The following is a 19066-nucleotide window of genomic DNA, read 5'->3' on the forward strand; positions in this document are numbered from 1 at the left end:
GCATAATCATGCTGCAGTGGCATATGGCTCGCTTCTTTGGTGGACTTTTTGTAGTAACTATTCCCTTGCTTGTTTATGCAATATTGGTTCTGCATACATTAGCTATACCTGCCAGGACTTTAAAGAGACTGGTGACCGGCACCGGATACCTGTTTCAAGTGCCTTTCATTACTCGCATAACATCCCAAATGACAGCAAGACCAGCATACTGAGTATGTATCTCTCGTTTGCTTTATACACCAGAGATTTTGTGTTGGTGATCGCTATGTTTGTACAAACATGTCAGTCTACGTCCATCATATAAGACCTACGCCTATTTGAAAAATGTCACGGTTAACCACCAAACAAAAATATAAAAAGTATAAATACTGAAATGATCTCAATTTAGTCACAAATGTACTGACTCAGTGTGAACTCTGGGCATGTTTACTTGAACATGAAGCTAATATATTTGCATGGAACCATGACTTATCCAGTTGTATGAATGGCAACAGCTGGATAAACTGGTTTATTGTACCTTTTGCCATCCAGTGAAAGCGCAGTTAATTGTTTGCCTGTCACTTAATGCTGCTGGCTTAGATAGATGAACAAAGATATACAGTATAATTAAAATAATAATATTTCAAAATATACAAAACAGAATTGTTTTTCTTCAGTCAACGTGGAGTACCGAGCCGAACCGCAAACTGTCACCACAAAATCGAGATATGCAGCGAATCGTGGATCCTGTGAACTGTTCCACCTCTAAAATTTCTCATTTCATATTTACACTACCTGTGGATGAAAAAGCGAATTTCGCAGCCATTCTTGTCAAAATGCACGCGAGCGATGTATGTAGTGCGCTGGGTACATTCAAGTGAATAGGGGCAATCGGGACTCGGGAGCCTCACAAAATCCCCACTCCCACTTTAATTGTCGCCCACGTCCCCTCTTTGTAGCAACCCACTTGTCCCTTGATTGTCACTCTTTATATCATTTAATAAAAGGGATATAGTACAATATACTGTGTGTCGATCCTCAGAAGCCTCTACAGACTCGGAGTTTAACGCAGGGCGTCTTTAAACGCAGGGCACTAATTGTGCGGGTGTGACTCACCAACAACTCATTTGATGGTTCCTTCCAAATTGGGTTCGGCCGCATTGCACTGCGCTTCAAATAGCAATCTGGGAGTTATTGTAACCATCAAAGAAAATGTAATCCTCAACAAACCTTAACATACAAGTTTTCTGGAACATTTATCCATCCATTTTCTAGACGGTGAGCTGGAGCCCATCCTAGCTGTCTTCGGGAAAAAGGTGGACTACACCAGTCAGTCACAGGCCACTTTCAGGAACATCAAAGACGATTTAGAATCTTCAGTGAACCTCGTGTAAGTGTTTTATTAAAGTATAGAGACTATTTACGGCCAATCCCAATTCTAACATTTAGCCCCTCCCCTTTGTTTTACCCCTTCCTCTTAGCCCTCTGTTTGGAGGGCCAAGATGAAGGGGTAAAATAATGCACCTAGGAATCACTTGAATACCCTGCTGCTGCCCCCTGCTGGCTGTGTCATAGGCAGACACAACAATTGTTTACATTTCCAAGATGCCCTTGTGTCAAATGAATGTTACTATTATGAATTGTTTTTTCTCTAAATTTGTCTGGCAGTTTATGGGTATATGCATTCTAAAGATGACTATTATTTATGTATTTATTTTAAATAATAATAGATGTTTCCTACTAGGTGGATCGGTGTAACTGGTTAGCACATCTGCCTCACAGTTCTGAGGACTGGGGTTCAAATCCCAGTCCCGCCTGTGTTGCGTTTGTATGTTCTCCCTGTGCCTGCATTGTCATGGTCTGTGTTTTGGTTTGGGTTGTGTTTAGTTTTGTTCCATGTTTTCCTGTGTTCCATGTTTGTCACGTGCTCATTAGGTTGTTGTGTCCACCTGTTTTCGTCTACCCTGTCGACCAATCAGCTCTCTCCAGCCACTCGTGTCTAGTCCAGGTGTTCCTCATTGTCTCTTCAATCTGTTTGTATTTAGTTCCCTGGTTTCTTTCAGTTCTTGTCGGTTCATTGTTGTTGTCACATGTCTTTGCCATGTCATAGTTGTTGTCGTTGCCATTGTGGTATGCCATTGTCAGGTGTCATTGTCCCTATCTGTTCCATGTCTTACTCACAGGTCATAGTTTGTTTCCAGTTTTAGATATTCAAGTGTCTCTTTGTTACTTTGGTTTGGTTGTTATCTGTTGTGGGACTTCGTGTAGTTTTGCTTTATCCAATATCCTTGTTTGCCCTTTTTGAAAGATTAAATATTATTTTTTGGAGACTCCTGCCTTGCCTCCCTGCTTCCCTGCACTTTGGTCCTCCATGTTCTTGCCTTGCGTTCCTTGCCTTCGATCTGACCCCGTACGTGACATGCATGTGTTTTCTCTGGGTACTCCGGTTTCCTCCCACATCCCAAAAACATGCATGGTAGGTTGATTGAAGACTCTAAATTGCTCATAGGTGTGAATGTGAGTGCGAATGGTTGTTTGTTTATGTGTCCTACGAATGGCTGGTGACCAGTTCAGGGTAAAGCTCACCTCTCACCCGAAGATAGCTGGGATAGGCTCCAGCACGCCAGGATAAGCGGTACAGAAAATGGATGGATGGATGTTTCCTACCACATGGTAAGGTGCATCCATTTGTATATTTCCTTTTTATCTACTCTAGGAACACATTTTCATAAATACATATACATATACTTATTATTATTATTATTAGTAGTAGTAGTAGTAGTAGTAATTAGTAGTATTATTATTATTCACATTGAGTCACTGATGGTGTAGCGGGACACTTGCCTGACTTTGGTGCAGGCAGCCTGGGTTCAGTTCCCACTCAGTGTCAGTGCGAATGGTTGCCTGTGTCTATATGTGCCCTGTGACTGATTGGTGACCAGTTCAGGTTATAGTCCGCCTTTTGCTGGGATAGGCTCCAGCGACCCTGAACAGGATAAGCGTTGTATGGCTGGATATTCACATTTGGGAGAGTTTTTTTTTTGACTAGTTGGGTTTGCAGTTCTGGAGAGCTGTGTGCTGTTGTAGAAGACGTGTTGTCTTGTGGTGGTCTCCCTATGAAGGAAGATACGTCAGGTTATTACGGTGGCCTCAATTGTGTTCCCATGAAGTAAAACGAACGGCAGACAAGGATCTTTCCAGGTAACAGTTTCATAATGATGAAATACTGCATTACATATACTTCAGTTTAACTATATAAAAAGCGAAGTACTCAGAAGATGCTACATTTGCTTCGAAGCTTCTGAATGTGACGTAGCTGTTTAATAATTCTGTCTAATTGTTCATAATATGTAGTAAATTGTAGTGAAGTACGTTGGCTGTGAATTTGTCACCGTAGTCTGACGGTAGACTACCGATTCGTGAAGTCGTTATAACGAGCCGTTTAACAACAATTCAAAACATGGCTAGTATTTACATTGATAAAAACATGACTGTCATCAGTATGAATATCGGTAATTATGCTTACGTACAGTACATTTATATACAGGAACTTCCTTGCCCGTTCCGTCGAGTTGTAAGCAAGCTCTTCGTCAGTCAGCGAGGGCAGAGTCCCATACCCCTCGCTTTCAAGTGAGCTCTAGGACCTCACTTGGTTTCAAGGGCTATACAGACCTTCGCCTTAGCGCTATCCCGTCACCTTACGGAGAATTGGGACACTGCTTTGTTCTTGTGAACATGAAAAAACAAGGGCTAAGGTGTGAAACGAGGGGAAATGGGTGAAATTAGGGTTGGCCCTTAGTTTGTCATGAACCTACCGTACTTGTTTTAGTAAACATCAAAGGTAATTTAGTCTTCTCAATAACAGTCTACAAGTTACTTTAAACATCAAAGAAAATATAGTCCTCAACAAACTTAACGAACAAGATTTCAGGAACATCAATGACGATTTATGTACTCATTACGGAACATTGTGGTTGTCTCTCAGCATGCGTTTCTATCCATCCATCCATTTTCTGAGCCGCTTCTCCTCACTAGGGTCGCGGGCGTGCTGGAGCCTATCCCAGCTATCATCGGGCAGGAGGCGGGGTACACCCTGGACTGGTTGCCAGCCAATCGCAGGGCACATACAAACAAACAACCATTCGCACTCACATTCACACCTACGGGCAATTTAGAATCTCCAATTCATGCATGTCTTTGGGAGGTGGGAGGAAATCGGAGTGCCCGGAGAAAACCCACGCAGGCATGGGGAGAACATGCAAACGCCACACAGGCGGGGCCGGGGATTGAATCCCAGTCCTCAGAACTGTGAGGCAGACGCTCTAACCAGTCGTCCACCATGCCGCCCATGCATTTCTAGTTGTGAAAAAACATGATGGGCTGATTGTGATTTACGGAGCAGCAAGAGACACTTTGGATTTGTTTGAAAATAATCAACCTACACGGTGAAAACCGCATACCGTACATACCATCTCCAGTCTTATAGACACACAAAGGTTTTACATTCATGGTCCAAATTACACATGAATTGCTTTCATGCCCATTGGTGTATGTTACCCCTGCATTCACGCCTCAATGAAGATTTATTTTCCTGCCATCCAGGAAGTATGTATTTTTTCTCATTTGTCAGATTTTTTTTTTCTTTCCATTTGCATGACAGTGGAACAAAATAGTGTAATCTTGTTTTCATACACCAATCTGTTGTGAACCAGGAAGTAGCCAAGAAATGGACAGAAAAAAATATTTTCATTATTTTATGTTTAAGGAGTTTCTTAAACATTTTTTGGTATTTGAGTCACAATGGAACCACCAAGACGTGTAACTGATACGATTTGAGGCCAATCCTCTATGAACCAGGAAGTAGTAACATGCAAAACACCCAACACTATATTTTTTTTTTACTTGTACTTTTGTCCAAAGTTCAACATGTAGTGGCCAGTGGGCATATATTGGCATCCATCCGAAATAGTCCCTAGAGAGTCTAAAACCTTCATTTGTTATGTTTCTTTCCTGCTCATGTTTGACTTTGCTTCAGTGCAAACTTTGAGAAGCTTCCGTTGTTGGCCTTGAGCTTTAAGCTCGTCAGCACATTTGAGTGCATGCTGCTGCAATATCCTGCTCCATCAGGACAATGAACATTTGTGTCCACTGACCTCCCTCTGCCATTGCTTTGCTCTCTGTTGTGTGGAGAAGAAAGAAACGTCAACATGGGTCACAATGATCTGTCCTTGGAGGAGGAAAATCGATGGGTTTTCCCATTGTCATTTCATGGAGACGTTGGGAGGGTTTTTGTCGCCAGGCAATCAGGCCTTTGGGGGTAAGAGTTATTTGATGTCAAAGGGTCAACTAACAATTTTCTTAATCAAGGCCATGGGTGTCAAATATCTTGCCTCTCAGAATCCGTTCCATCGACATTGTTAATGCTCCCTAGTTCACATTCCTCCATATTGTTGCGGTCCCTTTTTTCCCTCTTTAGTCCCCTAGATCTCAATCAATCAATCAATCAATCAATCAACCAATCAATCAATCACAACCGTGGTTGGCTTTCGCTGTCTCTATTTAATCTTTTTTGTGTCATTGGTAAACATGCCAAGTTTAGCAGAAACTCGTTTGGGTAGTTTTTTGCGTAATTCTGACAACTAGCTAACGACCCAACTGAAAATAATAAGAAAAAAATGAATGCAATATACACACCTTTATCCAGACCCTCACCAAAATGTATCAGTTTTTTCCCCCCCAGAAAGTCCGTTGTTCCATTACTGGGAAGATTACTTTGGAAATGTACAACCCCAATTCCAATGAAGTTGGGACGTTGTGTTAAACATTAAAAAAAAACAGAATACAATGATTTGCAAATCATGTTCAACCTATATTTAATTGAATACACTACAAAGACAAGATATTTAATGTTCAAACTGATTAACTTTATTGTTTTTAGCAAATAATCATTAACTTGGAATTTTATGGCTGCAACACATTTCAAAAAAGCTGGGACAGGTGACAAAAAAGACTGAGAAAGTTGAGGAATGCTCATCAAACACCTGTTTGGAACATCCCACAGGTGAACAGGCTAATTGGGAACAGGTGGGTGCCATGATTGGGTATAAAAGGAGCTTCCCTGAATTGCTCAGTCATTCACAAGCAAAGATGGGGCGAGGTTCACCTCTTTGTGAACAAGTGCATGAGAAAATAGTCGAACAGTTTAAGGACAATGTTCCTCAACGTACAATTGCAAGGAATTTAGGGATTTCATCATCTACGGTCCATAATATAATCAAAAGGTTTAGAGAATCTGGAGAAATCACTGCATGTAAGCAGCATGGCTGAAACCTAACATTGAATACCCATGACCTCCGATCCCTCAGGCGGCACTGCATCAAAAACCGACATCAATGTGTAAAAGATATCACCACATGGGCTCAAGAACACTTCAGAAAACCAATGTCAGTAAATACAGTTCGGCGCTACATCCGTAAGTGAAACTTGAAACTCTACTAAGCAAAGCAAAAGCCATTTATCAACAACACCCAGAAACGCCGCCGGCTTCTTTGGACCCGAGCTCATCTAAGATGGACTGATGCAAAGTGGAAAAGTGTTCTGTGATCCGACGAGTCCACATTTCAAATTGTTTTTGGAAATTGTGGACGTCGTGTCCTCCGGGCCAAAGAGGAAAAGAACCATCCGGACTGTTATAGACGCAAAGTTCAAAAGACAGCATCTATGATGGTATGGGGCTGTGTTAGTGCCAATGGCATGGATAACTTACACATCTGTGAAGGCAACATTAATGCTGAAAGGTACATACAGGTTTTGGAGAAACATGCTGCCATCCAAGCAACGTCTTTTTCATGGACGCCCCTGCTTATTTCAGCAAGACAATGCCAAACCACATTCTGCACGTGTTACAACAGCGTGGCTTCATAGTAAAAGAGTGCGGGTACTAGGCTGACCTGCCTGCAGTCCAAACCCGTCTCCCATTGAAAATGTGTGGCGCATTATGAAGCGTAAAATACAACAACGGAGACCCCGGACTGTTGAACAGCTGAAGCTGTACATCAAGCAAGAATGGGAAAGAATTCCACCTATAAAGCTTCAACAATTAGTGTCCTCAGTTCCCAAACATATATTGAATGTTGTTAAAAGAAAAAGTGATAAAGGTTTGAGAACAGAGCACTCAACAGTTTGAGTGCTCTCTTCTCAAGCCATCTCGGTCATCTCGGTGTCATTTAACACAAAAATAAAAAAAAATCTCATTGTTTCGACTTGCCCTCGACTTCACGGTGCATTTCCCAAGTGATGCGTATTTTTATATATATATATACACATCAAAGTATGGCCCTTCCCTTCCAAAGAAGTCACAAATGAAGAGGAAGAGATTATCCACGAGAAGATGCGTTCTAAAAACAGCCTCATCCCCGTCGCGGCCTGATGAACCTGCTGGTTGCCGCGTGTATTTTTACACGGCATGTTTATCCTCCATCCTGTAATTTGGCCTCGTCCGTCTGTCTCTCTGCCCGTCTGTCTGGAGAAAAGAAAAAGAGCGAGAGAGAGCATGTGACCGCCGACCACTACCATGGGGATTCTGTGAGCCCTGACTGCGCGAGGCTTCTCGACAGAGTTGTCAGGATTACCGCTGGATTTTCTCCAGACTTTCAGAGGCTGTTTGTCCCCCTTGTCCCAGCAAGAGCCCTGTTGATTTTGAATGATGACTGATGCAGAATGCTTAAAGGAGGGGCTCTCAAACCTTTTGGGTTCAGGGAGAAATCTTTCCAAGGACCCCCTTATAATCCTTATGCTGATTAAACATTACCATGTGTACCCCTAAATGCTATAGGAATCAAAAAGTTGCCAATTTTCAAGAATAAAGTGGTTAACAAATTCAGATATTTTAGAGAAAAGTTGTGATGTAATGAGAATAATGTGTTTAATGTTTTTATTATTATTTTTTTGTTCAAGCTAAATCAAGACCAATTCATAATTTTAAAAAAACAATCCAAGAGTCATAATTTTACGAGAATAACGTAGTATTTTTTTCAAGAGTTATAATAGTCAACGTTTAACAAGGGAAGAAAGTATAATTTTAACTAGTGAATAAAAAAATACTTCATTCTTGTAATATTACACCTTTTATTCTGGAAAAGACACTTTTACTCTCTCTCTGAAAAAATAACTGTATTCTTGAAAAAATACCCATTTTGTTCTTGGAACATAGAACTTTATCCCGGTAACAAAAAGCCTTTTGTTATTGAAAAAGAAGAAAAAAGAAAAACCTGACAATTCATGCAGGGATGTGAGATTTGTGTGATGGTGTCACAATCATATCAGAGCTCCCCATATGTAGGTTTGCTCTTTTTGAAGGGATATAACATAACTAATTGCAAATTATTTTGTGGATCCACAAGGTACGGTTCACAGACCTCTGGGAGTTTCGGGACCCAGTTTGAGAACCACTGGCCTAAAGTATGAGAGGTGTACAATGCTTTTTCTGTGTATCTTCACTGGCTATGTGTTAAACCCATCTACAGTAGTGCCTTGGGATACGAGTGACCAGACTTTAGAGTTTTGGAGATGCAAGCCGTTATTCTGAAACACACACAAAAATGTTAGTTTTTTTTTTTTTGGGGGGGGGGGGGGGAGGGCTTAATAGTGGCATTTCATTATGGAAAGATGATTTGAGGTATGAGTGTTTTAAATTACGAGGATGGTCACAGAATAAATTTAACTTGTATCTCAAGGCACCACTGTACTTCCACATTTTCAAGGGTTATTTAGGATCAAGGGTTAAGGTTTGAAGTTAGGGGTTAAGTTAGGGTTAGGCATTAGGACCACCAACGGTATATCCATCATTCAAATCTCGCTTTTGGGTTGAGCCAATAATCTCAATTAGACTGCGCCGTGAGACAAAAGAGGCAGGACAAGCGTCAATTAAGCACTGCCACCACGGGGACCTGCTCTCTGTCACGTCCCCCCAAGGATGTGGGTGGGATCTGGGGGGAAAAGTTGGGTTGTCCCCCCCTTCTGCTGGGATAAAGCCAATAAATATGTGGCACGGTGTGTGTTGGCTGTGATGGATTTGGGTTGGATGTGGTAGGGTGTGTGTGGAGTGGGGGGCATTTTGTGGTACTTTGGCAGGCGGTGAGTACTCAGTTGTGTTTGTGGCGTGGTGAAGAACACAAGACCGAGGAGCTCCTAGCTCAAACCTCATTATCTCATCACCTCTGAAGTGAGTCACTGAGGCTGAGATGGAGTGGAGATAGGCGGTCGGCGGGCTCTTTGCGGCGTGTCCCGCTGGCCTTGGTCGGCCTGCGTCGACAACTTTTCGCGGCCCATCGAGCTCGCTGAATGGGCGACCAGTGCCGTCGGTGAGAAAGATCGAGCATCTGATCTGATGGAGCGAATCGGAGCACGAGATGTCAAGCGAGCGAAGCGGTGGGGCGAGGGGAAAAGGGGCACACCATTTTTGTCACATTGGTCAACCTCTGACGGGTCTCCACATGAAGTATCATGGGTGTAAAGTGTCAAAAGCACCATGGGTCAACCCACCAAACACCATGTCTCAATACACGAAGTATCATGGGTCAAAAGAACTATAGGTCAACCCACAAAGCAAAATGGGGCAACCCAGGAAGCAGCAGGGGTCAACCCACAAAGCATACTGAACCAAAAGCCCCATGAATCAACCCACAACAGATCATGGGTCAAAAGCACCATGGGTCAACCCACCAAGTACCATGGGTCCACCCAGGAAGTACAACCGGTTAACACACCAAGCACCACTGGTCAAGCCATAAAGCACCATGAGTTTACATACCAAGTGCAATTCTTTTTAACCCAAAAAGCAGCTCAAGTCAACGAACCAAGCGTCATGGTTCAATTTACAAAGCACCATGGGTCAATACATCAAGCACCCCAGGTCAACCCACAAAACATCATCAGTTAACCCAAGGAGCGACAATCAATGGTCAATCAATGAAGCAACAAATGGAAACAACAAATTGTGTTTTGTACCAACCTGTATCACTTGGTTTTGAGTTTCCTAGGCGGTTTCTTTGTCACGTCGCCACCTGAAGGCTTCTGCTACTAGCAGTTAGCCTGGCCTACTAACTGTGTGGAGATAAAGCAGGAGCGATCTGTGGGCTCTAGAACTTCTGTATGTGAATGCAAAATTGCTGACCAGTGGGACACGGAGCCTCGTTTTATCACTTGATACCTGACACCTGCAGCCCTTTAGAGTACAGCCGTCAAGCTGACACAAACCAAACGCTCCCTGTTATTCTGTAGTTGCTACACCCCCCCCCCCCCCCCCCCCCCCCCAGGAAAATAAGGTGAGGTCAAGCTGCGACAAGTGACGGTCATTATAAATGTACTCCTGTGTTCCCCGGCTCGATCGCAGATTTATATGTGGAATGTATCCATAGCATCTGTCACGGAAATCCCGCTGCATCAGAGAGATCTGTGGTTTAAAGTGATCTTTTGTGTGTGTGTGTAAACTTCATTTTTAAAGTATACCTTATCTGACATATATGAAACGAGAAACACAGTCAATTATGCACTTTTCAGCCTTTTCCTGAATGCCAGGAGAACAGTAAAACACATAAACACAATGATCACATTCACGCAGCAGCTGCTGTCAGCCCCAGCTCACGCCCAGACATTCACATGTAGACTCGCCGACTTCACACACCGCCCTAGTAGGACCCGCCTCTTAAAGGCACAAACCTGACACTGCAGTACATACAGTCATTTCTACGCATTTTATGCTTCCACGTTTTTGTGTGTGTGTTCAAATAATGTATTTTTAACAAAGTTTTTATGTGGTGTCTCTATACTGTATGACAGAACTATCGCAGGTGGGTATGTAACGTATCCCCTGCAATGAATGGGGGTTCACTGTAGATAGGATTGTGCAACATAACTCATTCTTGACCAGTGTGGAGGTATCTAGCGTCAAACTTCCCCTTGCGAGTGGTAAATATTTGGGTCAAATAACTGGCATGTAACCCAATTACTGTATTTCTAAAGAGTCTTGAAAGTCAAACATTTCTGAAATTTTCAAGAAGAATGCTGTTCTAAACCTGTACAAAATAGCCAAAGTGGCCATTAATCATACAGGACTTCCAAGAATGATATCCCTCAAGACTTCCGCTCAGTGAGCATTAAGAAGGATTTGTGCTCCAGGGCCAAAGTAGATATTTTTTTTTTAAAGCAACAGATTTGTTTTCTCCAGGTACTCTGGTTTCCTCCCACATTCCAAAAACATGCATGATAGGTTAATTGAAGACTCTAAATTTCCCATAAGTGTGCATGAGAGTGTGAATGGTTGTTTGTTTATATGTGCCCTGCGATTGGCTGGGGACCAGTTCAGGGCGTACCCCGCCTCTCGCCTGAAAATAGCTGGGATAGCCTCCAGCACGCCTGCGACCCCTGTGAGGAGAAGCGGTCCAGAAAATGGATGGCTGGACGGCTAATTACAATTCACTAATCAGTTACTTCAGAATATATTGTCGTGATTATAAAATTAAAAAAACAATTACGTTTTAGTTTTTGGAATTATTTCAAATTGTACTAAAAACATAAAAATCAGTTGCAATGATAATGTTACTAAGTACTAATAATTATGTTCATGCATCTCTATAGTCAACTGATTCATCATGTTGATATGTCCAAAAACAAATATTTATTTAAGTGTATTCAATAAAAAATAGATTTGTTTAAAATAATTTTAATTGTTTTTTAAACTAAAGTTAGTCATGTTTTTTCTTGTGAAAATACTATTCATTAAGAATAAAAATTCACATTTCTTTGTAAAAATATCAAATAATAATAATAATAATAATAAGCATCATAATAATCTTAATAATCATAATAATTTGTGCTCCATGGGTGAAATATTGTGTCGAAATATTGTGAGAGCTGTGTATTTGTAAATGAAATACTGCATCACGACCGTAGGGGGGAGCGCGGCTGTTCTCATTCCTTACGGCTTTTTTTACACTGAAGAAACCACCTGTCAAACAAACTTGTTGCCTTTTTGGCAGCCCTAACATCTCATTCCAGCAACACAATTGTTTTGTTTACCCCAAACCGCTGTCATGAACTTCATCTTTTTCTCGACTTCATGTTCTATTTTTTCCCCTGTGAAGAAGCACCGAGCATGTGAAATATGCGATTTCGGGCCTTGCGTAAACAACTGAATTCCTTTACATTTCACTATTAATTTAGCGTTTGCAATTAAATGTACTACTCACAAAAAGCTTTGAATAAAATTTTAGGATGAACGTCAAATGCACCACTTTACCACAGAACCTAATGTGACCTTCTCTAAACTTTTGAATGCATCTTCACAGTTCAATGTTTCAGTACTTTTTGCTGTCCTATAACAAGGAATTGAACGGCAAAATTCACAACAGATGTTTGAGCCACAAATGGATCAATACATTTCTTGGTTCAATTACAATTGGCATTTAAACAGTCCTCTTCATCACACTGTTCACATTTTGACATCATGAGACCAAAACCACACCTAATATTTCCTCGACCGCACCTCGCCATCCTTAGCCTTCAAACCGGGTGTTCTCAAGGGAAGTGATCGCTGAGCTTTGAGTGTCACAGAGTGTCATCAGCAGGTTGCAACAGAGAGACTGGAGGAAAAAGCATAAAATAAAACCATAAAAAATATCTGTTGTAAAGTTTGCCATTCAGCTCATAGATAGAGCAGGAGATAGGTGAACTCGTAGATAGAACATCCATCCATTTTCTGTACCACTTATCCTCACTAGGGTCACGGGCGTGCGCTAGAACATGCAAACTCCACACAGGCTTGGATTTGAACCCCGGTCCTCAGAACTGTGAGGCAGATATGCTAACCAGTCTCCCACGGTTCCAGCAGAGAACATAGAACAGTAAATTGTGCAAAAAAATACTGAACCATTGATCGGATGTGCAAATGTTTAGAGTAGGTCAAATTCAGGTCACCGGTAAAGGTAATAGTGCCACCCTAAAAGCCCAATATCCCTGACATTTTGTGAGTCGTGTGTATTTTCACAATATTTTTTAATGTTTCCTTTCTTAAAACATGGTGTTGCCGGTGTATCATGCTTTAATCTTCCTAGCGCCAAGCATATAGCAAACACATATCAGTTCACACCTCGGCTGTGATGTCATCAAAAGGTGTCGACGGGTACAGGAACCTGTCACCTGACTGGTAACGGATGACATGATCACCACCGTGCCCCCACCTCCCTTTCACTTCAAAGACAAAGAGCGGGGTAATCCCAAAAAGACACACACAAACACACAAAGTTGGCGAGAACCATCAGTCGTCTCATCAGTTTGAAGGTGTCGGGTGATTAGAGCGACTGTTTCCTCTGCGGTGAAATGTTCTTTGAAATCCAAAGTCGTCTCCCGTTCACACTGAAATGGAAAAATGATGAGAGGGGGAAAAAAAGAAGACAAGTTATGAGAACAAGGTTGCGAATTGCAGGAGTGAATTTGTGTTTTTCTGAGGAAAAAAAGACAATCTCCTGAGAATTAAGTCAGACATCTATGAGTAAATGTCACAATTCCCACACAAATCTAGACGCAACAGAAACATTTACACAATCACATTAAACTATTCCAAAGCTCGTAATATGACACCTTTTTCTTTTAAGACTGGGTTAGGGTTTCAAGCATGGTTTTATGATTTCAAATGAGGTTGTCAAGTCATGGTTAGTGTATCAAACAAGTGCTGCGGTTTCTAATTAATGTTTCAATCCAGGTTTCAGGGTTTCACGCTAGGCGTAAGGTTTTAGAGTAGGCTTTCAAACTTTTCAAATAAGGGTTGAGGTTTCAAATTACTGTTTAAAGACAGGAGTAGGATTTAAAATGAGGGTTATATGCCTTGGTTTAGGGTTTCCAACAAGAGTTAGTCTTTCAAATTGGGGATTCAAGCCTGGCATAGGGTTACGCTTTCAAAGTAGGGTGTAAAAACCAGGGGTTAGGTTTTCAAAGTAGGTTTTTAATCCAGTGTTAGAATTTAAAACAAGAGCTTGGTTTTCCAGTTTGGGTTTCAAGACTGGGTTAGGGTTTCTAATTAGGATCCCAAGCCAAGGTTAGGCCTTCGAGGAGGGGTTTCAAGACTTGGTTATGGTTTTAAACAAGGAATAGGCTTTACTTGTAGTACTACATTTATATTCTCGTAGCACAGTATTTTGACTATAGTGTCAACATTACAACTGAATTCGCTGAAATGTATGACATTATTTTGATAATATTGTGATTATTATTATTATACCACATGTGGAGGGACTTAACAATGGACAAAACAGCCTGGTTCCAGTAGTCAAGTGCATAGTAGGACGTCTCTTTGGAAAGTTCCTCATAAAAGTGGATACTGCCTGAGAAGCACATGAATCCTCCCAATGGTCTCGGTAGAGTCATCCAAACTAAGAAGGCCTCAACATAACTGAGAGCACAGATGCTGCCTCACAACTCCACACGGAGCATCTGTGAGCTTTGCTATCGAGTTTCGCGATTGGGGTTTGAGATGGAGCCAGGCCAGAATGCGCAAACAGATGAGGTCCTCAATGATAGATAACAAAAATGAAACACAGCAAAACATAGCGCACCTGCAACTTGCAACAATACTGTATGGTAAAAAAAAACAAAAAACAACATAGAACACAGCTGCATGTCTTCATATGCCACGTTTAGGCTGTTAAAACAGAGTTAGGTTTCAAATTAAGGTTTCAAGATAAGGTTAGGGTTTCAAATTCAGGTTTTAAGATAGGGCAAGGCCTTAACAGTAGGGATTCAAACCAAGGTTAGGTTTTCAAATTAGGATTTCAAGACACAGTTAGGCTTTCAAGACAGGTTTAGGGTTGTGAATTACAGTTATAAGACTGGATTGAGGTTTAAAAGTAAAGTTTCAAGCCAGGGTTATGGTTTCAAACAAGGGTTAGAGTTTCAAAATATTGTTTGAAACAACGAATAGGTTTTCCAATTGCGGATTCATACTACTGGATTAGGGTTTCGAGACAGAGTTAGAGTTTGAAATTAGGGTTTCAAGCGAACAAAATTCATGTTAGTGTTTTAAACAAAGGTTAGGTATTCAAAGTAGGGCTTCAAACCAGAGTTAGGGATCAAGCGAGGCTTAGGTCCTTAATTTGAAGACGTAACCGGGGGTAAGGTGTCAAACAACGCTTGGGGTTCAAGCCCAGGTACATCGTAAGATTTCAAGCCAGGATGAAAGTTTCAAATTAAGTTTACATGTCAGGGTTTAGTCTTTAAAGTGTGGTTTTAAGACAGGGCTAGAGGATGAAATTCTTCTTTCAAATTAGGGCACCACTGGTGTGTATTATCTAAATTCACGCAGAGGCAATTTGAGAATGAGAGCATGTTTATCGTAGAATTTCCGTTGCAGATTTGGTTGCGTTTGCATATCGGGTCACCACACTCGTCACGTCCAAACACTGCGGCACAAATCATATTTTCAGCCACTCAAAGCAACACCTGACGCAGGAAGTGAGCAAATCATGAAGAATTTAACTTGCCTGCCAGGGCCACTCAAGTATGACATGATATCATATCATATGATATAATATCCGACGATATGATACGGAAAGATGAGTGTCAGGGTAACACGTCTGCCGCTACAGAAAATAGTCCTGGAAGGATCAACAGAAGGAAATAAAATCTCTTCAGGGATCGTTTCCATGGCACACTTTACAACACAAAGCAGGAATATACAATGTTTTCCAGTTGTGCAAATGCTAAAAGCTATACTATTCTGCATCAAAATTCTTCATATTTATAATTATAACTCCTTGCAGTTTTCCGACACGCAAAGCCTTCCACATTGCTCAACCAATTCAAACCATTCCAACTTCAAAATAGTTGCACAATTCAGGACATCTAGGCCATCATTTTTCCACAATCCTGAAATCCCTATTTGACTACTTGAGAATGCTTGACTCTTAAATGCACGATTTCAGTGTGAACGCTTACTCTGTTTGCAGTTACTCCATAAATCAGTGGTGTCCAAACTACAGCCTGGGGACCATTTGCGACCCACTGTCCATTTTTTTTAGCGGCATATACAAAATAAATAACATCTGACGTTGCTCGCAATCCTATGGGGTGTACTACTACGACGACTACTAACTAAATTGCTTTTATATACAGCTTTTCAACATATGCAAAGAAACCATTTACAACTAAAATAGTAACACAATTCTCTTTATTAATACCTAAAGAATGAAGATAATCTGCTATATGTGGAACATTCCATGACCAAACCCAGAAAACAGGTTAGTGGACTTCCTGCGCTAACAAACATAACTACGGGCTGATGACATGATGGTTTAAAGCCGAACGTGATAATTATTATTATTGTTTTTTTTTTAATGGTTGGTGTCTTCTGACAAAGGTTAGATACATGTATGTCCTTTATTTATACACATATGATATTATATACTCTGCGTAAACACGAACGAAGCCTGAACATCGGATATTGTCATGTTTGGTGGCTTTGTGGTGACGTCTTACATTAAACAACATTTAAAGTTACTACGGGTGCTATGTCCTTATCTCTTAAGGCTTCTTTATGCTGACGTCACTGCGGCTGTCCCGCGTGTAGTTTGCCTTAATACTCGAGCGCAACCCACGCGCGCAGTTTTGAAAGTGCTTTCACCTGTTTTGCTGAATGCGGAAGTTGGTAGCGGGTATACCGAATTCTGTTTCAGAAGCAAAAAAATCTTTTCCTCCACTTTCTGCTCTGTGTCAAGGTCTGATTTGGGAATATAGCAAATTAATGATCATTATCCTCAAATGAAGACAGCTTATTACAGACTGCAAAATGTTCTGAATTTGAAGATCCGCTCAAAGCGGGGGTGGATTTACTCTTGTGGGATACAGGGCTGCGGCCCACACCAAAAGTATATGCCTTATCGCTTTTCACAGAACGCTGTGGTGCAGCAGTTTCTCAAAATAACTATACCGTATAATTGCTTGATAAATTGGTTTTAGCATGTTGAGCAAGTCAAAGAATGTCAAAGTGGCCCTTGCATCATTCCATTTTTCTGTATGCGGCCCTCGGAGGAAAACGTTTGGACGCCGCTGCCATAAATAATTGAACCTCGCAGTTGCATTCGCGTGAATGCTTGTTTGTCTCTCAACATTCAAACTGAATTCCAATCTGTATCGAGTTCAGTAAAAGCTTCCGAGATGAACCCGCTGACATTATGCTCGTGTCAAGCGGGGGTACGGGTTCCAAAATAGGGTTTCAAGGCAAGTCTTAGGCTTTCAAGAATTAAGGTTTCAAAATACAGTCGGGCTTCCAGCCAGGTTTCAGTTTCAGATTAGGGTTTCTCGCGTTTGTGTGTGTTGACCCGGTGGAGACCCTAAACGTGTCAGTGAGCCTCTTCCTTCCTTTCTTTGACCTTAATACCTTCCTTCTTTCCTTCCTTCCAGCCTTTCTTCCTTCCTTCAACCTACCTTCCTTTCATATATTGAGCCTTCCATCCTTTCTCCCTTTCACCAAGCCTGGCTTCCTCCATCCCTCGCTCCCACTTTACTCCCTTTATACTCTCCTTCCTTCCTTCCTTCCATTTTTGCTGATTTCCTTGATCCTTTCCCCCTTTCATACATCCCTTCTTCCTCCCTCCTTCCACCTCCATGCTATCCTCCCTTCCTTCCCTTAAATATGTGTATGCCACCTTGTATTTGTAATGAAGTAATGCACTCGTGGCAACGCTTGTCTCAGTACCTCGAACATGCATTGTTGCGAGTGCTACTTTTGACACACAACATTACAGCGCATGCTTGAAGGCAGATGCAAAGAAAACCAGCATTCGTGACTCGTGCGCGTCAGCATTGGCACTGCTGTATTTTGGACTGTATTGAGTCTTAATGGGAATCGCAAAGCGCTTTACGCATGAAGTGCTCAACATACAAGCACAGAGTTGACAAAATGTGTGTCGTGTCACGCCAGCTGCTCTCGTGACGTCCACGCGCACGCGACAAGGTACGTGTACGAGCTTGCACGGCCTGGTGTGGGGGTTTCGAGTGCCTGCTCAGCTTTCCACGCGTGCTCTTGTGATGCTGCGAGCTGATTGGGCCAAATGCGCACGACAGGCTCTCCCACCCGGGCTCACTCACTTGCATTCACTCATTCAGTCAGAGTTGGACTACCTGCGTCTCACTCACTCACTCACTCACACGAGTGGACCTCACCTGAGGGGGTCCACGATGCGCGCGCACTGCGTGATGATGGCAATATTTGGCGCGCGTTTCGATCTCGTGCGCACTACGAGAAGTGGCGGGGAGGTGTGAGCTCGCCTGTACCCACCACCGTCTCGACCACCACCATGGACTGTCTGCTGCTTCTCATTTGGACTCTACCCATGCCGCTGGTCGGCTGCGCCCCAGGACGGCTGCTCTCCACCCTGCTGACCTGGAGCCTCACCAAGGTATTCATTTAAAAATCCATTGCACATTCGTTTATGTCACTCATCTTAGGGGTTCTCGTACCTTTCCAGTCCACGGACTCCTCACAGAGAAGTTTCCCAAGGACCCACCTCATAATCCTAACGGCAATTACGCATAATACCACGTGCACGGACCTGAACCTGAAACACCGATTCATGTCATGTATGCATCACCTGTTGTTATACCCGTCTTTTATTTTTATTTTTTGCAGACTTTGAACACTTGCTGCACACACGCCTCCCTGCACACGGTGTCAGACGGCTACTTTTCGTCTTTCTCCTCTTCTTCCTCCAGTAGCCACGGTTTGAATCATGGTGAGTGTTCCACTTGTCATTGTCGTTCAGATGGCATGCATGCTGGCTACAAGTTGTCAGCGAGAAATAGAAAATCACGGATGGAAGAATATGAATGGAAACTCGACTCCTGGTATTCGGGTAAAATAACCCCAAAAATACATAGAATTAAAAAATGCATTTTAAATGCATTTATTATTACACTGTTAGACATTTCTGTAAATTCCACATTTTTTTTTAAACCACATACCTTACAGTAAAATACTTTATTTTTTCCAGTAATTGACTACAGTTTCCACTGAATCATAGGATTTGGGTTGACGTCA

At 42.0% G+C, this 19066-nt stretch overlaps 1 protein-coding gene across 2 annotated transcripts in view; it reads left to right on the forward strand.

Annotated features, from left to right (window-relative positions):
• Positions 1–18015: 18015 nt before the first annotated feature.
• The window catches only part of adamts18 (ADAM metallopeptidase with thrombospondin type 1 motif, 18), a 95872-nt gene continuing 94821 nt past the window's right edge, over positions 18016–19066 (forward strand). For both annotated transcript variants that reach the window (XM_061765305.1, XM_061765316.1), the window contains exons 1-2: positions 18016–18428; positions 18659–18761. In XM_061765305.1, coding sequence (XP_061621289.1) covers positions 18081–18428; positions 18659–18761 — 451 coding nt within the window. In that variant the 5' untranslated portion in view covers positions 18016–18080. The remainder of the gene's footprint in view (positions 18429–18658; positions 18762–19066) is intronic.

Source organism: Phyllopteryx taeniolatus, chromosome 2 (genome assembly GCF_024500385.1).
Source record: "Phyllopteryx taeniolatus isolate TA_2022b chromosome 2, UOR_Ptae_1.2, whole genome shotgun sequence".
Taxonomy (NCBI): domain Eukaryota; kingdom Metazoa; phylum Chordata; class Actinopteri; order Syngnathiformes; family Syngnathidae; genus Phyllopteryx; species Phyllopteryx taeniolatus.